Below are 25,943 nucleotides of genomic sequence, written 5' to 3'. Positions count from 1 at the left end.
TTATTAAGCCTGATTTCTCCTATATAATAGTGTTGCCTTAACATGTGAGGTACAGCTACTAAGAAATATATTCAGAAGTAGGTCGCAAATGCATCCCCAGTGCTCAGATCAGACTTTTTCTTGTATAGTACTTTCCATAACTCATGTAGCTTTTAATTTCTTTCAATGTGGCTATTGGTCTCAGTGGGTAAAAATCATAGTTTTTACTACATTCCAATTTGTTTGGAGGGAGAAAAATGTGTTCCAGAAGAGGACCTAGTGAGGGTTGAATTGTTATGGGGAAAACTGAGAAATGTTATGCATGTACAAACGATTGATTTTTACTGTTAACTGTAAACCATTAATCTCCCAATAAAGAAAATTTTTTTAAATGTGCTCCAAACGTAATCTCTTTAAAAGAAAACTACTCTTCAAACAGTGCTCAAAATTTAGGTGTTTTTTTTTTCTATAAATAAAGTAACATGATATCCATCTTCTTCTCTTGGCTTCTAATCATCTTCAAACTGAAAGTTCTGATTAAAGTTCTTCTCTGCCATGAAAAAAAGAGAGAAGAATTAGTAGACATAGCAAGAAATTACTGAGTTGCATTTGTTTGCTTGTTTTCTACACACCATCAAGTTATGTTTGTTTTTTTATATGAGGAATTAATTAATAACAGGTTCCCATGCTGGACATGTATCTATCCTTAATAGCATGAGAGAGATCCTGAAAATCTGAGTAACTCATACATCTAATTTTTAACATATCAAGCTATGTTTCTAAAATAACCAATCCCTTCTATTTATTTTTCCTCTGAAAGAAAGTTATACTGTACTTTGCAAAGTTAAAGAAAAAAATCATTATAGAACTCAGAGGGATTGTGTTAAGTGAAATAAACCAGAAAGAGAAGGATGAATACAGAATGATCTCACTCATGGACAGAAGCTGAGAAATAAGAACAGAAAAAGGACATACAAAGTAAAACTTGGACTGGGTTTGGTGTTTTACCAAAGCAAAGGACCCTGGGGGTGAAAAGGCTTTCAGATCCTGGTGCAAGATGGTGGAGGAGGACCCATACTAGGGGTGAGAGTGTTTTGCAGAAAATTCAGAAATTTTTCACATGTACCAACTACTGTACTTACTGTAAACCATTAACCCCTCCAATAAATAAAAAGTCTTTAAGAGAAAATAAAATCCATCAGATGAATATAATGTAATACATTTTATTGTTGTTGTCATCACTTCTATGTCAGCTTTATCAAATGTATACATAGACAAAGAGAGAGATCTACATCTGAGAGAGAGAAAGTCACAGCACTGAAGCTTCCTCCAATGTGATGGAGGCCAGGCTTGAATCTATGTTACATATATAGCAAAGCAGATGTACTATTCAAGTGAGCTATGTTGCCAACTCAACAATATAATGCTTTTCTAAATCCAGTTAGGTCCATCAGCATTGTCTTGGGATACTAATAGATGAAAATTCTGAAACCTGAACCACTATATTTCACCAGATACAAAAGTAAATTCCAAGTGGATCAAGGACTTGGATGCGAGATCAGAAACTATCAAATACTTAGAAGAAAATATTGGCAGAATTCTTTTCCATCTAAATTTTATAGGTATCTTCAGTGATATAAATCTAATTGCAAGGAAGACTAAAACAAAAATAAATCAGTAGAACTACAGCAAATTAACAAGCTTCTGCACAGCAAAAGAAGCCACCACCCAAACAAAGAGACCCTTTACAGAGTGGGAGAAGATCTTTACATGCCATACATCAGACAAGAGGCTAACCAACAAAATATATAAAGAGCTCACCAAACTCAACAAGAAGAAAACAAATGACCCCATCCAAAAATGGGGAGAGGGTATGAACAGAATATTCACCATCAAAGAGATCCAAAAGGCCAACAAACATGAAAAAATGCTCCAAGCCAGTGATTGTCAGAGAAATGCAAATAAAGACAACAATGAGATACCACTTCACTCCTGTGAGAATGCCATACATCAGAATAGGTAACAGCAACAAATGCTGGAGAGGTTGTGGGGACAAAGGAACACTCTTGCACTGATGGTGGGAATTTAAATTGGTGCAACCCCCTGTGGAGAACAGTCTGGAGAACTCTCAGAAGGCTAGAAATGGACCTACCCTATGACCCTACAATTCCTCTCCTGGGGATATATCCTAAGGAGCCCAACACACCCATCCAAAAAGATTGGTGTATACCCATGTTCATAGAAGCACAATTTGTAATAGTCAAAACCTGGAAGCAACCCAGGTATCCAACAACAGATGAGTGGTTGAGCAAGTTGTGGTATACATACAAAATGGAATACTACTCAGCTATTTAAAATGCTGATTTCACTGTTTTCAGTCCATCTTGGATGGAGCTTGCAGGAATCATGTTCAGTGAGATAAGCCAGAAAGAAAAGGATGAATATGGGATGATCCCAGTCATAGACAGTAGTTGAAGAATAAGAACAGAAGAGAAAACACAAAGCAGAACTTGGACTGGGGTTGGTGTATTGCACCAAAGTAAAAGACTGTGGTGGGGGGAGAATTCAGGCCCTAGAAGATGACAGTAGAGGACCCAGAAGGGGTTAGATTGTTACGTGGAAAACTGAGAAATGTTACACATGTACAAAGGACTGTATTTTACTGTCAGCTGCAAACCATTAATCCTCCCAATAAAGAAAAGGAAAACAAAGAAATAAATAAATTGCCAAAAGCTTTTGGAATCTTTAAAAAAGAAAAGAAATTTCTGAAAACTAAGTGAAAGCTGAATGTTGTATGGACTATGAATCTAATATCTCTTCAGTGTCTTCTTCCCTGTCTTAAATTATAATGTAGTAGTCCAGGAAGTGGTACAATGGTTAAAATTAGTTTCTCAAACATGAGGTAGCGAGTTCATGCCCAGTAGCACATATACCAGAGTGATGTCTGGTTTTCTCTTTCTCTCTCTCTCTCTCTCTTTTTTTTTTTTTTAGAATTTATTTATTTATTCATGAGAAAGGTAGGCAGAGAGAGAGAGAAAGAACCAGACATCACTCTGGTACATGTGCTGCCAGGGATTGAACTCAGGACTTCATGTTGAGAATTCAATGCTTTATCTACTGCGCCACCTCCCAGACCACTGGTTCTCTCTCTCTCTCTCTCTCTCTCTTTCTCTCTCTCTCTTTCTCTCTCTCTCTTTCTCTCTCTTTCACTCTCTCCCCCCTCCCTTTCCCTCTTTCTCCCCCCTTCCTTTCCCTCTCTTTCTCTCTCCTTCTCTCTCTTCCTATCTCTTTAATTAATTAATTAATTAATTTTAATTTTAATAGATAATGAGATTATAATGTACATTTTCTTTTGTCTTACTGGATCTTTTTGTTTAAATCTTCATTTCATGGTTTTTGTTTGTTCATATTTTAAGACCAGGTAGTTTATAGAAGAAATGGGAGGAAGGCTGGGTGGTGGTGCACCTGGTTGAGCACACATGTTATAGTGTGCAAGGACCCAGGTTCAAAACCCCGGTTCCCCACCTGTAGAGGGAAAGCTTCACAAGTGGTAAAGCAGGGCTGCAGGCATTTCTCAGTCTCGTTCCCTCTCTATCTCCCCATTCCTCTTGATTTCTGGCTGTTTCTATGAAATGAATAAAGGTAATAAAATATTTTTTTATAGAAGAAATGGAAGCTTGTGGGTCTTAGGCTCTCTCCTTAATCTTTACGTAAATGGATTAGCCTAGGTAATATATGTTTTTATTTATTTTTTAAATACATTTTTTTTCACGAAAGGAAGACAGAGGAAACCAGAGCATCACTCTGGTGCATGTGATGACAGGGTTCAAACTCAGGACCTCATGTTTTAAATCCAGTGCTCTAACCACTGTTCCACCTCCCTGGCTGTGGGGTGCATTTTTCATTTACAGAACATTTTCATAAGTGCTATGAAAATGTGTTAGTCATAAGACTAAGGGTCTTATGAATGACAAAAATCTCAGTTGTGTTTCCTATTGAAACATAAGACGAACTTGATAGATACTAGAGGTATACTTTAACTAAATTTGTGGGATTCAAAGCATACTAAAAAGTTTTGGAATTAGAAGTAGAGATTATATGAGAATTTATGGATATGCAAATGCTTTTCATATGGGAACTGTCTGTACATATATTTTATAGCACTAGATTACAGGTAACTATAATAGAATATGGCAATAAATACTGCAGTCTATGGATTTCTAAGTCAGAATACAGTTGTCTAGTTTTAAATCTTCTCTACCACTTGCTATCTCTATGATCTTGCATAAGAGTCTTCATTTTTCTACTGTTTCCTTTCCTCATTTATAAAATCTAAATAAACATTCCATCTATGAACCACTATGAGAAATAAGAAAGGTAATGTATTTAGAAGTGTATTTATTGTTTTTTTTTGTTTATTTGTTTGTTTTTTTAACTGGACACTGCTCTGTTCTGGCTTATGTTGGTGTAGGGAATTGAACCTGGGACTTTGGAGCCTCAGGCATGAGAGTCTCTTTGCATAACCATTATGCTACCTGAAAGTGTATTTATTGTAAAGAACTCTACAAACTGCTTATCACTGGGACTCATGCCCTATGGTGGGGGGGGGGGGCTGTGCTCACAATAGTGGCACCAGTCTAGGGTAAACTGCTAACACCCCAGATAGATAACCTATTTAAAAATACTTACATTTGACCAGCGTAAGGAACCTGGTTCGAGTCCCAGCTCCCCACCTGCAGGGGGGTTGCTTCACAGGTGGTGAAGCAGGTCTACAGGTGTCTATCTTTCTCTCCCCCTCTCTGTTTTCCCCTCCTCTCTCCATTTCTCTCTGTCCTATCCAACAATGATGACAACAATCATAACTACAACAATAAAATAACAAGGGCAACAAAAGGGAATAAATAAATAAAATAAATATTTTTAAAAAATACTTACATTTGATGTTCTCTCACAAAAGCTGCAAACTCAGGATCATTGGCATACAGTTCCAAAATTCTCATTCTTTCTTGAATTTCCTTTTTAAAAAGAAAAGGATTCATTGAAATAATTAGAATAATCACAACAGTTTTAAAGGGAAGTCTTAATCTTTACAAGGAATTGTGTCTTCTTTAAAGAAAATACTGACATTTTCAAACAAATGACAGGTTTACATACTTCATGAACTGCTCCAAATAACTCATATACATATATTTCTCCCTTCCAAGTAATAGCCAGGCCTGACCCTGCTTTGCTTAGATCAGAGGAGATTGGGCATTGTTTAGAATGGTAATGGCTGTAGACAATGTATTGCTTTTTCTTTTTTTCTTTTTTTTATATTTATTTATTTATTTTCTCTTTTGTTGTCCTTATTGTTGTGTCAGTTATTATTTATGTCATCGTTGTTAGATAGGACAGAGAGAAATGGAGAGAGGAGGGGAAGACAGAGAGGGGGAGAGAAAGATAGACACCTGCAGACCTGCTTCACCGCCTGTGAAGCGACTCCCCTGCAGGTGGGGAGCCGGAGGCTCTAGAAAATGTATTTCTAAGGATGAAAGGAGGACAAGAGTATTTGCTAACAATGGAAAAGATACTGACCATTGGGTGGGAAATAAGGTGCAGCTCAGAATTATACATCTTCTGCACACCACATCAACTGCGACACAACAAGAGGTAAAGCTAACCATGAAATACTTTTTATCAGCCCACCCACTTATAGACAACTAGTTTCTGATAAGAGAGCTCAAATCATTAAATACAAGAAGGGGAGTCTTTTCAACAAGTGATAATAGGAAAATTGCATTGAAACGTGCAGAATAATGTGGCTGGAACACCACTTATCACCATGCACAAAACTCAACTCCAAATGGACCAAAGACATGGATATTAGACCAGAAGCCATAGAAGGCAGAACACTCCACAGTGTTTGCCTTGGAAATCCCTTTAAAGAATCAAGTCACTAGCAAGTAAAACAAAAATGAAAATAAACCAGTGAGACTACATCAGTGTGAAAAGCTGCTGCACAAAGAAGTCACAAACAAAATGGAAAAACACCCTTCTTAATGAGAGAATATTATGACATCCCACCTGTTGGACTAATAAACAAAATATATGAGTAGCTCGTGAAACTCAGCAGCAAGAAAACAAACAACCCTATTAGAAGTGAAGAAAGGTCATGAATATATATATATTCATACACTGGATAGAGACAGAGGGAAATTGAGAGGGAAGAAGAAAATAGGGAGAGAGATGAGAGAGATACCTGCAGCACTGTTTACCATTGTAAAGCTTCCCCACTACAGGTGGGGACCAGGAACTTGAACCTGGGTCTTTATACACTATAATGTATGTGTTTAACCAGGTGTGCCACTGCCTTGTTCTATGAATAGAATTTTAACTAAAGAGAGATCCAGATGTCAACAGACATGTATAAAAAACAAGTACTCAAAATCACTGATTATTAGAGAAATACAAATAAAGACAACAATGAGATACCATTTTATACCTGTGAGAATGTCATACATTAGAAATTACAGAAATATTATAACAAATGCTGGTGAGGATATGGAGAAAAAGGAACACTTCTACATTGTTGGTTAAAGTGTAAATTGTTTCAACCCCTGTAGAAAACAGTCTGGAGATTCCTCAGAACATTAGATGTGGATATAATCTGTGACTTGGCAGTTTCTCTGCTAGAGATCTGTTTCAAGAACGCAAGGACACCTATCCAAAGAGACCAACGTGTACCTATGTTTATAGCAGCACAGTTTGTAATAGCTCAAACCTGGAAGCTACTTAAATAGCCAATGAAAAATGAGTCGTTATGAAAGTTGTGGTACATATGGAATGTACTACTCAGCTGTAAGAAATGATGAAATCTTCTCCTTTACCCTATCTAGGATGAAACTTGAAGGAATCATGTTGAGTGAGATAACCCAGAAGAAGGATGAATACCAGATGATCTCACTTATAGGTGATAAGTAAGAAGCAAGGCAAGAAAAGGGAAACAGGGTGAAACTTGACTGGATAAGGTGTATTGCAGAGGACAAGGTGATGGTGCACCTGGTTAAGAGCACGCATTGCCCTGCATACGGACCCAGGCTTGAGCTCCTGCTCCCCACCTGCAAGGGAAAGTGTCATGAATGAAGCATGAAGCAAGTACTGCAAGTGTCTTTCTGTCTTTCTCTCTCTCTGCCTCTCTCCCTCTCTATCTTCCCCCTTCCTTCTCAATTTCTCTCTGTCCTATCAAATAAGGGAAAATGAATATTTCAGTGAAGCAAAAAATAAAAACCCTCTAGTCTAAAGGGAGTGGTGTGGGGTTGATTGGACTGGGGTGGGGTAGGGTGGAGTGGAGTGGGATGGGAGGAGGGCATTGGGTACCCAAGACATGATAGTGAAGAGAGACTTGGCTTGGCGGTGGGAGTGGTGTGCAGATAAAAATATATACTCATCTGGGAGTCGGGCTGTAGCGCAGCGGGCTAAGCGCACATGGTGCGAAGCACAAGGACCGGCATAAGGATCCCGGTTCGAACCCCGGCTCCCCACCTGTAGGGGAGTCGCTTCACAGGCGGTGAAGCAGGTCTACAGGTGTCTTTCTCTCCTCCTCTCTGTCTTCCCCTCCCTCTCTCCATTTCTCTCTGTCCTATCCAACAACGACAACAACAATAATAACTACAACAATAAAAACAAGGGCAACAAAAGGGAATAAATAAATAAAATAAATATAAAATATATATATATATACTCATCTATCAACAACTGTCCTATAAACCATTATTTCCCCCAATAAAATGATTTCTTAAATATACTTTTTATCATTTCTTAAAGTCTAAGCATACACACACACACAGTAGCAGCAGAACACAGAATCAACAGAAAAGCGAAGTTTCCTACCTCTCTAGAAAGCTCACTGCTCTCATACATTTGTCTGATTTCTTCTCTGCTCAGACCACCAATCATCTCTCCACCTGTATAGCTATAGAATGGTCGCTGAGGATAAGGTCCCTCATACTGCTCCAAGTCTCCCAAGTGACTTTCATATACAGGGTTGTACTTCACAGCATTTTCAATGGAGGAGAGGCTGTCAGGCTGCCTGCTGAAATCACAAAAGGGAAAAGAGAGTATAGTTGACTCCGTTCTCTCTTAGATACTCAAAACTGTGAAGCAGGACTTGAAGTGAAATTTCCATTATAGAAGAAAAAGAGGTTAACTTTTCATAAGGTGGTAGCTATGAAAAATACTCAGGTCAATTTCAAACATTATTTATCAGGCATTATCTTTATTATTTAAACCCTATGCCAGATATCCCCATGTCTCATTCATCTTTATTTCCCAAATAGTACGTAGCACTCAGTAAATGTTAATGAGGGACTATGTCTGCCAATAGAATTTATTTCATTACAAGCATAGTTCTATTATTCCCAGAGTAAACAAATCAAAATTTACTCTAGTGAGTAAATACAGAAGGAAACTGACATAAATATAGGAAGGACTGGACCTCAATTCAAGTCTATAAGTATATATACTGAACACTGAATTGTGTCTAGACTATTGCAGATGCTGGTGATACAAAGGATTTGTTGGAATGTACTGAATTAGATTATAATCTAATGCAAATTCAGACTTGATAATAAAAAACAGTATAAGAGCAGTGATGGAAGTATGTCTGAGTCCTCTAAAAGTACAGAAGAAAAGTTCAATTAGATAAGTGATCATAATACCAGCTCAAAGGTCCTTGGGTCTAATTCAGGAAATATGATTCCCCATTAACGAAGCTATACCTAGCTAAGAGGACAAAATTTTATTTATCATATTCTTACCTAGATTTAAAATCTGGTTAATCACCACTGAAATGAGTTGAAAGGGAACAAAAATTATGTATCATTTCCTTACACAGGTTCTTTTTTTATTTTTAAATTTACTTATAGAAAGGAAACATTGACAAAACCGTAGGATAAGAGGGGTACAGCTTCACACAATTCCCACCACCAGATCTCCGTATACGATCCCCTCCCCTGATAGCTTTCCTGTTCTTTAACCCTCTGGGAGTATGGACCCAAGATCATTGTGGGATGCAGAAGGTGGAAGGTCTGGCTTCTGTAATTGCTTCCCCACTGAACATGGGCATCTTACACAGGTTCTGTAACTCTTCTCTCTGTCACCCTTCTAATCCCTTCCCCACCATGAAGCATTAAAACTTTTAAGACTCACCCCTCAATGATCCTGGGTTCATATTCCCAGAGGAATAAACTATAGGAAGTCTATCAAGGGAGGTGGTTGGATATGGACTTCTGGTTCTGGTGGTGGAAACTGTGTGGAATTGTACTCCCTCTTATCCTATGGTCTGGTCAATATTTCCATTTTATAAATTTTAAAAATCTTTTAAGACTCCCCCAGGCAGTACAAATTCATTCCCCTACGCCCCTTAGTATATTACTCATATCACTGCTTATGTTTATTTCAAATTTGATACCCTATAAGGATAGGAACCATATTTCTAGTCAACTCTATAGCTCTGTCCCCTCCCCCCCATATCCTTGTCCAAAATGTGGAGCACAGTAAGTAACAAGTGAATGAAAGAATAAAAGAAAACATTTTTAATTTCATCAGAGAACACTTTTCATTGCTTACCTGAAAGTTCTGTCACTTTCTCTCCTAATATACTGAGCTTGAAAATTCTTGATAAGGAAGAAGATTACTACAGATGAGATGAGGAGAAGTCCAGCCACAGAGGCAATGGTGATACCTATCACCAAGGGCTCAGACACAAACTCCTCACAGTGTTCACCTCGGTACCACCAGTTCTCACCCACCCGGCATCTATAGAAAGCAATAACCAAGTTCAAAAGCATAATCACTCTGCTGAACTTAGCAATAAAGAGCAGAACCTTTAATGGAGCTGGGGAAAGGGAAAGAAATAAATCCCAATCACATGAAGTTTCAATCAAAAATTAAACAAAACAGACACATAAAGAATTAAATGTGCAGGCTGGAAAAACAGCATAATGGTCACATAAATGATTTTCTTGCCTGAGACTTTAAGCTCCCAGATTCAATCCCTAGGACTATTACAAGCCAGAGCAGAGCAATGTTCTGGTAAAATAACAATAACAACAACAACAATAATAATAAATTGAATTTTCTAAAAAAATAATTAAACATACAGGTTAAATGATCATGCAGTTTAAGTTTCTGCATAATAACTGCCACAGATCTGTTAGGTCCTTCATGATTATATTGTAAAGTGAAAAGGTGTAAGAGGCTTAAAGAACACAGTCCACTATTTCCCCTTATATACAGTATGAAAAACAGTGACTGGTGTGAGATCACATAATTCACCCACAACAGAATTAGGTCTAAAATTCCGCCTCAAGACTCTTTGTATCCTTTCCCCACCCAATAGAGATGCACCAGGCCACGAGTTTGCAGGTTTGTGTAAAAATGTCTTACATTCAGGGAGCTGGGTGGTGGCACACCAAGTTAAGCATATACAGTACTAAGAGCAAGGACCTGCTCAAAGATCTAAGTTCAAGCCTCCTGCTCCCCACCTGTAGCGGGGGGGGGGGGGGGGGGATGCTTCACAAGCTGTGAAACATGCCTGCGGGAATCTCTCTTTTTCTCTCTCTCTATCTCCCCCTCCTTTATCAATTTCTTTCTGTCCTATCCAATAAAATGGAAAAATACACACCAGGAGCAGTATATTCGTAATGCCAACACCAGGCCAGCAATAACCCTAAAGACAGATAGATAGATAGATAGATGAGTAGATAAATAAATGTGCCATATATTCTAGAGCAGCAAGGAATTTATTGCCTTCCAAGCTAATATTAATTGTTAAACTTTATAATTTTCATCAAAGAGTATATGTTGCTGTGCTTCACATTGGTTTGGTCTCCCTCTGGTCATCTCTGTCTACCGCCACGAAGCTAGCCCAGCCTGCTGGAGCCCCGAATTTTAACAACAAGTATAGATAATTTTCATCTGTTTAGCATTCATGTCCACACTTGCTCATTTTTAATTTGTAAATTGTCATCTTGTTTATGTGTCCCTGGCTCATCCTCAGCATTCTCTCCTTTTACACTTTTGTGACTCTGGCTGAGAGTGTGATAGGGAGGTTGGTTTGTTTGCTTTGTTTAAGGGGAGCAAGCAGAGAAGATAGACTACCTGAATTCGCTCAACTACGTGCTACAAATTCTTTGGATCTATCTTTAAATAAATGGATTTCAGGTACATAAAGTATATTTGTCACTACTCTAAAGATTTTAAATATCCGGAGTCAGCCGGTAGCGCAGCAGGTTTAGAGCACGTGGCGTGAAGCACAAGGACTGGCATATGGATCCGGGTTCGAGCCCCTGGCTCCCCACCTGCAGGGGTGTTGCTTTTGCTTCACAGGCAGTGAAGCAGGTCTGCAGGTGTCTTTCTCTCCCCCTCTCTGTCTTCCCCTCCTCTCTCCATTTCTCTGTCCTAGAAAAAAATGAAGATGTTAAATATCTTTATATTTAAATATTTTCTTTTCTTTCCTTTTTGGCTCCCAAGGCTATCACTAGGGCTTGGCGTCTGCACAACTCTACTGCTCCTGGTGGCAACTTTCTAGGTAGAGGGTGAGAGAGAAAGACAGACGGGATGGCATTTGCAGCACTGATTTGCAGTTCTGCTGCTACTAAAGCTACACACTGTCAGGTGGGGAGTGGAGACATGAATTCCAGTCCTTGTACATGGTAAGATGTGCACTGTACCAGCTGCACCACAACTATATTTCCTAGATATAACAGTTATAAAAAATATTGCTGAGATTACCCTCAAGATAATAGATCCTTTTCTTCAGAGGAGTATTCACATCCTTGTAAAGCCAAAGTCCTTAATTACAACATACCTACAAATAGCCCCATGTCCAGGCATAATGTCACACTTTCCATCATTCAAGCAGAAGTCAGGCTTCAGGTCGCAGAGACTCTGGCAGGGCAGTTCTTTCACACTCAGGTATCCCGGATGGCACCTGCACTCAGCTTCTCCACTCCAGGGGTTTACTAAACACTCAGAAAATTCACTGCATGCCTGGAATTTGCAAGGGTTGGCTTGATCACCTAAAATATCAAGAAAAGGAGAGAGTGGTACAAGGAAAGGCAAGACACAGAAACTGGAGTTCATGAACACCCCTGCTAAGTTTCTTTCCTTCAAAATATCAAGGAACAAGCCTTTTCCTGAACCATGAAAATATACCAGTAACAGCAATACTGCAAACAACCTCTGAGACTCATACTTGATTTATAAGTTTTTGTTAAATTTCTCTAAAGCCCAGAGGCAAGGCTTATGGCCAAGGTAAACCTCTGATGTCTTATCCAGGAACATGCAGACATTTTACAGTCATTGTGATGTAAGTGTATATCTACACTAAACTATTTCATGTATCACTAGTTTTCACCAATTCTGTCCTTCTGTGGCCTACCTCCATTCTATATACAATGCTAAATGTCCAATGTCCTGATCTACACTAAGAATATGAGCAGGAAAAACAGAAAGAAAGAAAGAAAGAAAGAAAGAAAGAAAGAAAGAAAGAAAGAAAGAAAGAGAGAGAGAAAGAAAGAAAGAAAAGCAGAGAAAAAGAAAGAAAGAAAGAAAGAAAGAAAGAAAGAAAGAAAGAAAGAAAGAAAGAGAAAGGAAGGAAGGAAGGAAGGAAGGAAGGAAGGAAGGAAGGGAGAGGGAACAACAATAAAAGCCTCAAAGGAAAAACATTAAAGAACATTAGGAAAAACAACTACATTCAAGATTTGTGAAAGTTAATAACAGAAAAATGAAAGTATCCTGCACCTGCTCATACCATGTCCATCAAGACTGGGCTTCACCAGACCTTTCACCTGCTGCACCCCATAAAGAATTTTAGCCCATACTCCCAGAAGTATAAATATTAAGGGAAGATGATCAAAGGGCTATGAACTCCAATTCTATCAGGATCCAGTGGGAGAAGAGGAGGAAAAGAAGGAGGAGGACAGGAAGGAGGAAAAGGAAGAGGAGACTGAGAAGTAGTAGATGTGACTTAGAAAGGAAGAGAAGACAGAACCACAGGGGGGAAATATATATATATATTATATATATGCAGTTATAGAAATAATAGTCAACCCATATCTGTGATCTTGTGATAACTAACTAATGCACTTTTCAATAAAGAGGATGGGAATACAGAACTCTGGTGGTGTGAAAGGTGTGGATTTATTTATAGCCCTGTTATCTTATAATTTTGTAAATCAATATTAAATCAGTAACAAAATTTTTTAAAAAGATTTGGCTTCAATAACTTTACTTTGATAGAATTATAGAAAATGACCAGTTGTGGGTAGATAGAATCATGGTTATGCAAAGAAACTCTCATGCCTGAGGTTCCAGCATCCCAGGTTCAACTCCCCCACATCATCATAAGCCAAAGCTAAGCAGTGTTCTGGCTAAAAAAAAAAAAAAAATGACCATTGCATTAGAGAAAATTTTGGTTTTTTAGTGACTTTCCCTCCATCTCTCTCTATCTGAAAAAAGTCAGCCTGGTAAAAATCAGTAAAGTCATGGGCCCCTTGAAATATACTAAAATGGAGACCCCAAATCTCATCTGCTCTATTCTTATCTTTAGGTTCCTGATTACTAAACAATTTGTTCTGCCTTATATCTTAATACTTTTCAGCCACCAAGTTGCAGATGCTGTCATGACACTAACCTGAATTCCCTGGGCAGATGGCTTCGCCAACGTGTCCTGGAACCCCACCTCTCCAGACCCCTGCCCCATCAGGGAAAAACAGAAACAAGCTAGGAGTATGGCTCAATCTGTCAATGCCCATGTACAGTGGAGAAGCAATTACAGAAGCCAGATCTTCCACCTTTTGCTCCACATAATAATCCTGGGTCCATAGCCACAGAGGGATAAAAAACAGGAAAGCTTCCAATGGACAGGACAGGATGCAGAACTCTAGTGTTGGGAATTGTGTGAAATTGTATCCCTTTTATCTAGTGGACTTGTTTATCGTAACTAAGTTTTAAAAAGACACCAAAAATAAAATTAAAAAAAGGTCAGCCTGGAGCAGTGAATCCCCACTGACTACAAAAAACGAAAATAAGATAGTAAAAAGAACTCAAATAGTAAGCAAATTGAGTGTTGGAAGCTTAGCTAAATAATTTTCACTGTTTTCGATGAAATTCAAAAATTTCAAAGGAAAGAATGTCCTGTTTCCAAATGTACTCACAACTATAGCAAAAACAAATACAATGGATAAGTAAAAAAGACAGCCAGATAGAGAAGGAGGAAAAAAAAAGTAATGGAATATGAACAAGTAAGTATAGCATGTATGGGCAACTCTTTTGAAAAGAACTCTTTAGAAAAAGCATTGATGTCCTCTGAAGAGATATTTTACTAATCATGAAGTATGCAGAAATCTGCCTAACACAGTACTTAATTTTCTTTTTTTTTAATATTTATTTATTCCCTTTTGTTGCCCTTGTTGTTTTATTGTTGTAGTTATTATTGCTATTGATATTGATGTCAACATTGTTGGATAGGCCAGAGAGAAATGGAGAGAGAAGGAGAAGACAGAAGGGGAGAGAAAGACACCTGCAGACCTGCTTCAACACCTGTGAAGCGACTCCCCTGCAGGTGGGGAGCTGGGGGCTCCAACCAGGATCCTTATGCTGGTCCTTGTGCAAGCCACATGTGCTTATCCCGCTGCACTACCACCCGACTCCCTTAATTTTCTATAAATATTGAATTCAGTATCAGTGTAAAAGAAAACACGTAAGACTAATGGGATCAGTGAAAATGGATTCCACAAAGAAACCATGATAGTATTCAATATCATTACCTGATTCCACATCAAGGGAATATTTATCAATAGCCAAGTTCATGGTTTGGTAGGCAGTGGTGCAAAAGTCCTCTAGAATCATGTATACAGCATTGTTGACATTAGGAGGAACAGACTTGGCAAATTTCATCCGACTATTCACCACAATACTGCCATTTCTAAAATTCAGGATTTCTAAATTTTGGAATCCTGTAAGATTTGACTGGAGATAGGGAACCAGCTAGAAAACATGAAAAGTAGTCAGTTCTCAATAATTTTTATATTTTTTAATGCACATAAAAAACCCAAGAATAAATAAAAATAATGCCCTACCCATTTCCAAACTTATATTACTTACAGTTTATATATATATATATATATATATATATATTAATTTATTTATTTATTATTGGATAGAGACAGAGAAAAACTGAGAGGAGAAGGAGAGGTAGAGAAGGAGAGAGACAGAAAAACACCTGCAGCCCTGCTTCACCATTCGTGAAGCCTACTCCCTGCAGGTGGGACCAGGGGCTTGAACCCGATCCTTGTGCATTATAGTATGTACACCTAACCAGGTGCACCACCACTTGACCCTTACTTACACTGTATATTATATACACTGTTCATCAACAAAAGTATAAATTGACGGGCTGAGCGATATCTCACCTGATGGTGAGCACCCTACCATGAGCAAGGCCCAGATTCAAGCCCTGAAACCACAGCACTAGGAGAAGCTCCACCAATAGTGAAACATCTTTCTTACTCTCTTATCTTTAATATCTAAACTTTTTTCTTACTCTCTATCTGAAATAAAAATAAAGGAAAAGTTGGTCTAGGAACAGTTCAGTCATGCATGTGCAAGGTCCTGGAATGGCAAAAAGCAAAGTGGAATGTTATAAAATGGAGGGGGGGGCAAGCGGTGCAGATAGTACGAAGCGCAAGGGCCCACACAAGGGTCCCGGTTCAAGGCCCTGGCTCCCCACCTGCAGGGACGTCACTTCACAAGCGGTGAAACAGATCACAGGTGTCTTTCTCTCTCTTTGTCTTTCCCTCCTCTCTCAATTTCTCTCTGTCCTATCCAACAAAACAAAACAAGCAAACAAACAAAAAACTAGAAAAAATGGCCTGCCAGGAGCAGTGGATTCGTAGTGCAGGCACTGAGCCCCATTGATAACACTGGAAGCAAGGAGAGGAGAGGAGAGGAGAGGAGAGGAGAGGAGAGGAGAGGAGAGGAGAGGAGAGGAGAGGAGAGGAGAGGAGAGGAGAGGAGAGGAGAGGAGAGGAGAGGAGAGGAGAGGAGAGGAGAGGAGAGGAGAGGAGAGGAGAGGGGAGGAGAGGAGAGGAAGGGCAAGCTATAAAGTGTGAATTGCTAGAGATTCATTAGGTTTTTATAATTAAATATAGAAATCTCATGTAACTCGTTCACTTTGAGATACACAAAATTTACCCCCTCCACTTCACTAAATTGAAATATCTCTCAAGAGTGAAGGCATCCAAGGTACCTACGAAACATCAGTTACCCAGAAAACTGTAGAAAGAAATCTTAAACATACTTCAGTTGAAAATATTATCTTCAGGGGGGTAGGTGGTGGTGCACCCCATTAAGCACACAGAGTACTATGCACAAGAACCCAGGTTTAATCCCCTACTCCCCACCTGCAGTGTGGACACTTCACAAGTGGTGAAGCAGGATTGTCCCCTCTTGTCCTCTCCCTCTCTACCTCCCCCTCCACTCTCAATTTCTCTCTGTCCTATCAAATAAAATAGGAACAAATTAAAATTAAATTTAAAAGGAAATGAATGGTCACCAGGAGTGTTGGATTCATAGTGCTGGCACATCAAGCCCCAACAATAACCCTGGAGGCAAAAAAAAAAAGAAGAAATATATATATATATATTCTTTTCAGTGGCTAAGTTGCCACACACCTTGTGCCACATATGTATTTTCTGCTTATTGTGTCTACCTATATTTTTGTTGTCTTACTAACTATAAGTCTGCAGATGAGGCAAAATAAATGTTAACAATGGATCACATTTTTCTTCATCAAGGTTTATCTGTTGAAGGAGAGAAAGTTTATCTTACATGATTATTCACTAATGCTCATTTCTCACTCTGGTGCTTACCAATTCTAGGAATCTTTGCTCCAGGGCTTTATACTCCAATGAGTTTTTATTAAACAGATCTTCTGAAAACATCATGTTAGTCACTCTGAGACTGAAGAAAACCACCAGAGCTCCTGTAGTCTGGGTATGTCTTAAGTCATCTTCTTTTGTGGGTGGAGTCATAATAACCATCTCTGTGGAGTGAAAATGTGTAGACATTTCCACATAACTGCCAACCTTGCCATTTTCCTCTGGGATTAGCTCAGGCTGATAGTAATCTGTGTCTACCCGGTCCAGTTCTCGTGAAATATCCTGTACACCCACAATTACTTCATCCTCCAATGGGGTGGAACTTGTAGTTGGAGATAATTTGGTAGACTGTGTCATGGAAACTTTCAACCAGAGTTTGTCACTACTATGTGGTGTACCCACCATTGTGTCTCTGGATAATTTCCCTAAAGAAGAAGTTCTTGCCCAAACTGCATTTGATTCTGGCAATATTGTCCACAAAGATTGTATATCTGGCTTCTCTACTGAAATTTCATGGTCAATCCATTCATAGTTGGGTGACTTAGTAGCTTGTTCCATTTCCTCCTTTGGAAATGATTCTACTTGATATGGTTTATAAGTAGAAGTTAGAGAAGTCACTAGAAGAGGTTCTCCAGTAGCTGAGTAATAACCAATGTCAGATTCCTCTAATGTGTGCTCAGAGAGAATTAGAGACTCAGATTGAGCTGTGGTCTCTACAAAGATGGGCACAGTAGGTCCACCAATGGGTTCTTCTTCTGCAAAGTCCATGGATCTATCAAAATGCTCATCTTTAGAATGCTCAATACTTTGGCCTGAAGGGTATATTCTGTCATCTATAATTACTCTCTCATCTATACTTTCAGTTGGCAAAAATGAATTCTCATTTTTAAGTGAAGACTTGGACGGCATATCAGTGCTCTTCTCTAATAATGTCTTGCTCCAGGGCCAAGTCACTAGATCCATCATTTGCCCAGACCCCGAATCTAAGCCACTTTCAAATATAGACTCTTTCTCCATTGATGTGTCTGGCATCACAGTGTCCACTTCTGATTGGCCTTTGACTGCAGAGACAAAAGAGTCCAAATTAAAAGGTGTGGTTATTTATTTCTTTACTAGTAAGATCTCATGGGTCCAGCTAGGGCCCTATTCGGGGAGTCCTGAGATTCCCAAACAGACATGATGGGCCTAGACCTCGAATAAATCCCTCTCTCCATTGTTACTGGTCAACTCTATCAGGAACAACAAAATAGACCTCTTTATGAGGCCCCCATAGGACCTTGCCCTCAACTTGGATCAACAATGGTAGAGAATGTTCCATCCTCCTAAGGGAGGCTGGACAACATACTCTATGCTACACCTGAGGAAGATGGGTCCTGATATTGGGGCAGCTTGAAATATTCCTACTCATGACCACAGAATGTGAGCTCAGATCTACAGGGATACAGAGGTCACATAGGCTCCTAAACTGAATATGGGCCCCAGATCACATCAAATTGATGGAGTTTACAGTCAACAATATACCCCTTTCCCATATTTGGGAGCTACTCTCTTCCCTGATCCAGCTTTCTGGTCCTTTGTCCAGTCATGACATCATCTTTCCAGACAATAACTTGGATCCACCTACAAATCAGATTTCAGGCTCAGGGGGAAAAAAGAAAAGAAAAGAAAAGAAAAGAAAAGAAAAGAAAAGAAAAGAAAAGAAAAGAAAAGAAAAGAAAAGAAAGAAAGAAAGGAGAAAAAACTAGTATAGCCACAGGCCCTTTGGAATATAACTAAAATATGCCTACTATCTATCTACAAAATGGAGGAACCCCCCCCCCCCCCCGCAACTCTTCATCTTCATCTGCACTATTTCAGCCTTTAGGTTCATAGTTAATCAACAATTTGTTTGGCTTTGTATGTTAACTCTCTTTTCAGCCACCAGATTCCAGATGCTGGTATGATGCCAGTCAGACTTCCCTGGACAGACAACCTCACCAATGTGTCCTGGAGCTCCGATTCCCCAGAACCCCACCCCACTAGGGAAAAAGAGAGTATGGATCGACCTGTCAATGCCCATGTTCAGCGGGGAAACAATTACAGAAGCCAGACCTTCCACCTTCTGCATCCCACAATGACCTTGAGTCCATACTCCCAGAGGGATAAAGAATAGGAAAGCTATCAGGGGAGGGGATGGGATACAGAGTTCTGGTGGTGGGAATTGTGTGGATTTGTACCCCTCTTGTCCTATGGTTTTGTTAATCTTTCCTTTTTATAAATAATATAAAAAAAGAAAAATATATATCTATTCACCCCCAATTTAGTGTACCAAGTTCATATGTTATTATTTACCTTCCTGGACTTTCCATCCCAACCATTTAAGTCTGATTCTTCTAGTTTTCATAAAACTATCCTAAAATATCTAACCTTAATATATCATACTTTCCTACCAATTCTAGTCTTTTCTTTCTTTAAAACACTTACAATATATGATGTAGTAAATAAGTGTGAAAAGTATGACCTCATTTACAGGCAGAAGTTGAAAAACAAGATCAGAAGAGAAAACACTAAGCAGAACCTGGACTGGAGTTGGTGTATTGCACCAAAGTAAAAGACTGAGGTGTGTGTGGGGGAGAGTTCAGGTCCTGGAACAGGATGACAGAGGACCTAGTGGGGGTTGTATTGTTATGTGGAAAACTGAGAAATGTTATGCATGTACAAACTATTGTATTTACTGTCAACTGTGAAACATTAATCCCTCAGTAAAGAATTTAAAAAAAAAAAAAAATAAAAAATTTAATTCCTCACCATCCTCTAGTAAGTAAGATCCAGAAGTTCTTTCCTCAGAAGCCATGGGTAAGCCAGTCTGAAGCACTGCTGGGGTGACAGAATGAAGAATCAAGCTTCTGTCCTCTGAACCCTCTGGAGAATAATTGAGATCCACCTCCAAGGGAAAAGGTAGTTTGGCTATAGATTGTAAGTCACTCAAAGTACTTTCTGACCAAACTCCCCTGCCAGTGGTTGAGGGAGTACCAGAGCTGAAATCAGGTGGTGAAATACTGCTGGTGGTAGATTCATCTGCTGAAGACCATTCACCTTGAAAGGTATTATCCTAGGGGGGGAAAAAGGCTACATCATATCATACATAGCTGAAGCAGATAAGAATAATTTCAAATACCACCTTTCTATCTATTACCCTAGATTGTAGGGGTAAGGCTGCAATGAAATAATGGCAAAGGGGTGTGGATTATAAAATTAAATATCAAGAGATCTATAATCAAGTCTTAAGTTTTACAGAGCAAGTTTATTGGGAGCATAGGGACAATAAAGAGAGGCTCTAGCAAGGAAACTGGAAGGGGTCCTCGATTAAGGTGCCCCTATAGTCAAATATTAAGACAACTATTTATTAGTTAAAAAGTTTATAGAAAAATTAAATTGGAGAGCTGGGCAGTAGCACACCTGGTTAAATGCACATAGTACTAAGTAAGTGCAAGGACCTGCAAAAGGATTTGGATTCAAGCCCCCTGCTCCCCACCTGCAAGGGGTAAGCTTCACATCTGGTGAAGCAAGTCTGCAGGAGTCTTTCTCTCTCCTCTCTATCTCCCCCTCCCGTCTCCATTTCTCTCTGTCCTATTCAACAATGATGACATCAATAACTACAACAATAATAACTGCAACTTCTCTCTGTCCTATCCAGTAAAATGGAAAATGGCCATAGGAAGCAGTGGGTTCATAAGTGCTGGCACCACACCCCAACAATAACCCTGGAAGAAATAGATAGATAGATAGATAGATAGATAGATAGATAGATAGATAGATAGAAAAAATGATGTACCTCTTGAATCTTACCTGCAAAGTAATAATAGAGAACATAATAAAAATATCTCAGGGAGTCAGGTGGTAGTGCAGCTGGTTATGTGCAGGTGGTGCAAAGTGCAAGGATGGGGGTAAGGATCCTGGTTCCAGCCCCCTGATCCCCACCTGCAGGGGAGTAGCTTCACAAGCGGTGAAGCAGGTCTGCAGGTGTCTATCTTTCTCTCCTCCTCTCTGTCTTCCCCTCCTCTCTCCATTTCTCTCTGTCCAATTCAACAACGATGGCATCAGTAACAACAAAAATGATAGCTACAACAATAAAACAAGGGCAACAAAAGGGAATAAATGAATATTAAAAAAATATCGCAAAGTGAATGTGTGGGACAAAATGCTATTTCTCTTGTTTTAGATAGTTTCTTCCCCTCTGTCTTATAGCTTCAACTCTCAAGCCGAATATACTTTTTTGTGTGTGTACAGAGTACACAATTTTAAGATCACTAACTGCAGTTCTATCTATGGCTATGGAATAGAACAAAGCCTACTGACCCATAGAAGGGCTCGATCCAATGTCATGCTCTAATTAATCTTCTGTTTTGCCCGTAAACTTTTTCTCTCTCCATCAAGGGCCTGTGTTAGGAAACTTTAGACAGCACATTCCCCTCCACCAAAATAGAGGGAAAATGAGGCAATAAATCACTGAGAATTCCCCAATTTAACCCTTTTTCTAATGATAAATATACTAGAGAAACAATAATAATACATCATCAAGTAAATGTAGAGACAGCTGCAGTTTTATCTACTATTTCCAAAATAAAAACACTGTCATATAATTTCCTTTTGTGGAATTCAGTGACACTGTCACTTCTTGCCTTGTCACTGCCATTTTATTCAGGTCCCGCATTAAGTGGGCCGTCAGACAGGTGATGATTTGCCATCACCCCAAATCATTCTCTTCCCTACTTTCTGCCCCGTTAACTTTATCACTCCTTACCAGCTATCTTCTGTTTGAGTTTGCCAAACTAGAAGACACCAAATGATGGGAAGAGTGAGAAGCCAGAACATTTTTGCCTGCCCTCTTCAAGCCTGAATTCTGTATATCATTCAGAAAAAGACATTCTTCCACAATTAGAGCTTCACCTCACTTGAGGCTCAGAAAACAGCATTCCTTCCTCATGCCCTACATCTAATGAATAGGAATTCATTCTCACAACTCTTACTCTGCACATATGTCAACATCCCATCTCTTATTCCCTTAATCCATCACCTCTATCTATCTTATTCTATTTGCTATTGAAACTCTGGCTAATTATGTCCTGTAGTTCAATACATTTATTAAAAAATCCACAAAAGCTTCAGTCGTTTCTGTCAAAAGGTGCTTACAAATTTCATATTGTGATATAAATGCCCAAAGAAGCAAATAAAATCAAATAAAACAATAAGAAAAATGGTCAAAATGACATTACCCTGGTGAAATTTAATTAGAGTAAATTTCATTTAATCAAATTCAAATTTAACTAAACAGGTGCGTATATAATGGGAAATTATTTGACTATGAAGAAGAAAGAAATTCTGTCATTTGCAGCCAGAGCTAAACAATGCTCAGGTAAAAAGCAAAAATAAAAAATAAAAATTTAATTTGCAACCCAAGTGACCAACAACAATGAATGGCTGAGTTTTATCTGGATCAATGACCTAACACACACTACAAAAAAAAGCTGAAATCTCAGTGAAAAAAAGACCCCCCAAGCAATATTTAATACTTTAATAAATGTATGAATTAAATTACTTTACATTTCATGAAAGTTAAAAATAAAACAACATATTTAATAAAAGTCAAGTCACAAAGAAAGTAAACAACTTGACTTTCTAAATAAAACGAGAAGAAAGCAATCCATTCCAAGTAAGAATCCACTGAAAATATGGCATGGCAATTAAGCTTTCTCATATTATTTCTGAAAAATGAATACACATATGCCAGAAATAGCACTCCATTTGTTTTTATCTGAACAGATGTTCCCATAGTTACACATTCCAATGCACGAGTTCTTCTTCGTTTAGCTCAATGTAGTATATTAACGACTTTGATGTTATATTGGCCAGATTCACTTCTATGAAAGCTAACTGAAAACACAGTGTACAAAAGGTGATTTTCCAATTCAGGGTGCCAAAAGGCATCCAGTTCAACATTCCAACATGTCTACCTCTAAAATAAGTCCTCTGGGCAGACAAAATAGCTCACTTGAATAGTGGACTGCTTTGCCATATGCAGGTTCCAGTCCAACCCCCACTGCACTGAACGATTCTTTGATGCTGTAGTGCCATTCTCTCCCTGCCTCCCCAATTTGCCTCTCGGCCTGTATCTACTGGAGGAAAAAAAAGTAAAATAAATTCAAAATCTTATAAACTGTTTGCCAGAGAAAGAGGAGAAGGAAGATGGAGGATGGAGGGGTGCAAGGGGAAAAGAGAAAAGGGGAAAGTAAAGAAACAATAACCAGGGGGCCAAGTGGTGGTGTACCTGGTTAATCACACATAACTCACAGTGCACAAGGATGCCAGTTCAAGTCCCCACTCGCCACCTGCAGTAGGGATGCTTCACAAGTGACGAAGCAGGTCTACAAGTTTCCATTTCTCTCTCCCTTTTTCTGTCTCCCTGTCCTCTTTTATCTTCTCTCTGTCCTATCTAATACAAATTAGTAAAAAATAACTGAGCCCCAATGATAACCCTGGTGGCAGTAAAGGAAGGAAGGAAGGAAGGGAGGGAGGAAGGGAGGCCTAAATATTTTAATCATTCTTTTTTATGTCTTACTACTATCCATTAACATTCCCAAGGCTCCTTGAATTATTAACTAATACTCTAAAATTATTGATATTCAAACAACAAAGGAATTGGTTTAAATGCAAATGAAACACAGAACAGACAATATAAATGAACAAACACCACTGCTTCCCTCCAAAGTGGGAGTTGCTTTTAGTTAAGCTCTAGTCACATTCTGAAAGAGGGGATCAGGGACCTAGTGATACCAAATCTTCCTGCTTTTCAAAAGAAATTATAAATCTACATCTTAAGTAAAATCTAATTTTTAAAAATCTGGTCCTGTGGTCCAGGAAGTGGCTCAGAAGATAAAAGTGTTCAATCCTCAGGAATGAGGTCCTGAGTTTGATCACTGGCAACACATATGCCAGAGTGATGTTTTGATTGATTGATCACTCTTTCTCTCCTTCTCCCTCTCACCCATAAATAAATAAATCTGTAAAAATAAAAATCTGACTTCATGTGCATAGTTGGGTATATCTGGCTAGCCTCTAGCTTGCAACTTTCACCATATGAACAAATTACTGCCTTTGCAATATCACATTAAATAAAATACTTCAAGTTGAAAGTAATCAGAAGGAACAGAGACTAGTGTGATATGCACACAGCGAATCAGCACTACCTGTCACTGCAGCCTAGATAGATTTCTATGTCAGCATGATCCTATTTGTATAGAAATAATATATCTAATGCTACCAGATCAGGAACTACTTGTAAACAAGGCCACACCGTATCTATCTTAGCCTTCCCCAACATCTGGAATTGGTCTAAATGCAAATGAAATTTAGAACATACAATATGAATAAATGAGTAAACACAGTCAGTGCTTGTCTCCCTTAAATGGAAGCTGCTTTTAGTCAAGCTCTAATCACTTTCTGAAACAGGGAGCAGGGGAAAAGAAATACATATGTATAAATTAACAAAAAAAATGATGACTAAATAAATACCAAATGAATATAATCTCTGATGTAAATCCCCCTCTACACCTTTTTCTCCATTACTGACTCCACACTTTGAAACTGAATTACTCTGAATAGAGTAAAAGACTAATGAATAAGCATTTACTATGGGATACACAATTTTCAGGTGTTTTGAATTTTTAACATTAATTTCCTTTTTGTCAAATGAGACAGAAAAGATTTCTCAAGAGTATAAATGGAGAGGGGAATATAGAAAGTGCACCCCTGGGGGTGAGGCGGTAGCGCAGTGGGTTGAACGCACATGGTGCAAAGCGCAAGGACAGCACAGGAATCCTGGTTGAAGCCCCAGCTCCCCACCTGCAGGGGAGTCGCTTCACAGGTGGTGGAGCAGGTCTGCAGGTGTCTGTCTTTCTCTCTCCCTCTCTGTCTTCCCCTCCTCTCTCCATTTCTCTCTGTCCTATCCAACAACAAACGACATCAACAACAACAATAATAACCACAACAAGGCTACAACAGCAAAGGCAACAAAAGGGGAATAAAAAATGGCCTCCAGGAGCAGTGGATTCATGGTGCAGGCACTGAGCCCCAGCAATAACCCTGGAGGCAAAAAAAAAAAAAAAAAAAAGAAAGTGCACCCTTCCTTTGCCTATGTAATAAAGATTTATAAAACAGGGAGGTCTCTAATAGGATGCAGTTATGCTTGCAGTTGTCAATGCTGTTGGTTTAGCTGCACTTGAGGAATCACTTTACTTTTCTGATGGACGTCTTCAAACAGGTAAAATGGCAAGTGGGAGTTTAGAGAGAGTTGAGGAAAGTTCAGGAGTTCTTTGTGGTAAGGAAATAAAGAGGAAAATCCATCCCATGATACTTTGGTTATAACTGAGGTTAAAAGGAGGTCTGATTTGGAATTCCTGCCATTTGTCAGCTAGCTAGTATTTGGGCTTCCTTTTCTCCTTTCCATACATATTGTCTTAAGTGCTCTAGATTGAACTGTTTCTTTTTTTTTTTAATTATCTTTATTTATCTATTGGATAGAGACAGGTAGAAATCAAGAGGGAAGAGGGTGATAGAAAGGGAGAGAGACAGAGGGACACCTGCAGCCCTGCTTCACCACTTGTGAAACTTTCCCCTACATGTGGGGACCAGGGGATCGAACCTGGGTCCTTGCGCACTGTAACATGTGCACTCAGCCAGGTGCGCCACCACCTGACCCTGGACTAAACATTTTCTTCAACACAATTCTTAAAGCAAAAATCTGTTCCATGTATCTAGGTATACCAATTGTATTCCAGACTATAAAAACCATTTCTGCATAACTTTTAGAAAACAACTCAATGGACCCTTACAGCACTATTGTCACAAAATGATATAAATAATAAATAGCTTTACTACCATGTGTGGAGTTTGCCAATGCCAAATGTGTAGGCTTCAGGGCCCAATAGTGGCACATCTGGTTGAGCACACATGCTATAGTGAACAAGGCCTTGGGCTCAAGCCCCCAGGTCTCCACCAGCAGGG

At 39.0% G+C, this 25,943-nt stretch overlaps 1 protein-coding gene across 1 annotated transcript in view; it reads right to left on the bottom strand.

Moving 5' to 3' along the window:
• Window positions 1–326: 326 nt before the first annotated feature.
• IMPG2 (interphotoreceptor matrix proteoglycan 2) overlaps window positions 327–25,943 on the bottom strand; it is a 90,468-nt gene continuing 64,851 nt past the window's right edge. The window contains exons 12-19 of the mRNA XM_060197117.1: window positions 19,624–19,992; window positions 16,893–17,999; window positions 14,790–15,009; window positions 11,828–12,038; window positions 9,602–9,774; window positions 7,849–8,096; window positions 4,915–4,994; window positions 327–529 (exon numbers count right to left, since the gene is read on the bottom strand). Of these exons, the coding sequence (XP_060053100.1) occupies window positions 517–529; window positions 4,915–4,994; window positions 7,849–8,096; window positions 9,602–9,774; window positions 11,828–12,038; window positions 14,790–15,009; window positions 16,893–17,999; window positions 19,624–19,992 (2,421 nt within the window). The 3' untranslated portion in view covers window positions 327–516. The remainder of the gene's footprint in view (window positions 530–4,914; window positions 4,995–7,848; window positions 8,097–9,601; window positions 9,775–11,827; window positions 12,039–14,789; window positions 15,010–16,892; window positions 18,000–19,623; window positions 19,993–25,943) is intronic.

Source organism: Erinaceus europaeus, chromosome 9 (assembly GCF_950295315.1).
Source record: "Erinaceus europaeus chromosome 9, mEriEur2.1, whole genome shotgun sequence".
NCBI classification, from domain to species: Eukaryota; Metazoa; Chordata; class Mammalia; order Eulipotyphla; family Erinaceidae; genus Erinaceus; species Erinaceus europaeus.
This window is presented reverse-complemented; position numbering and strand designations above follow the sequence as displayed.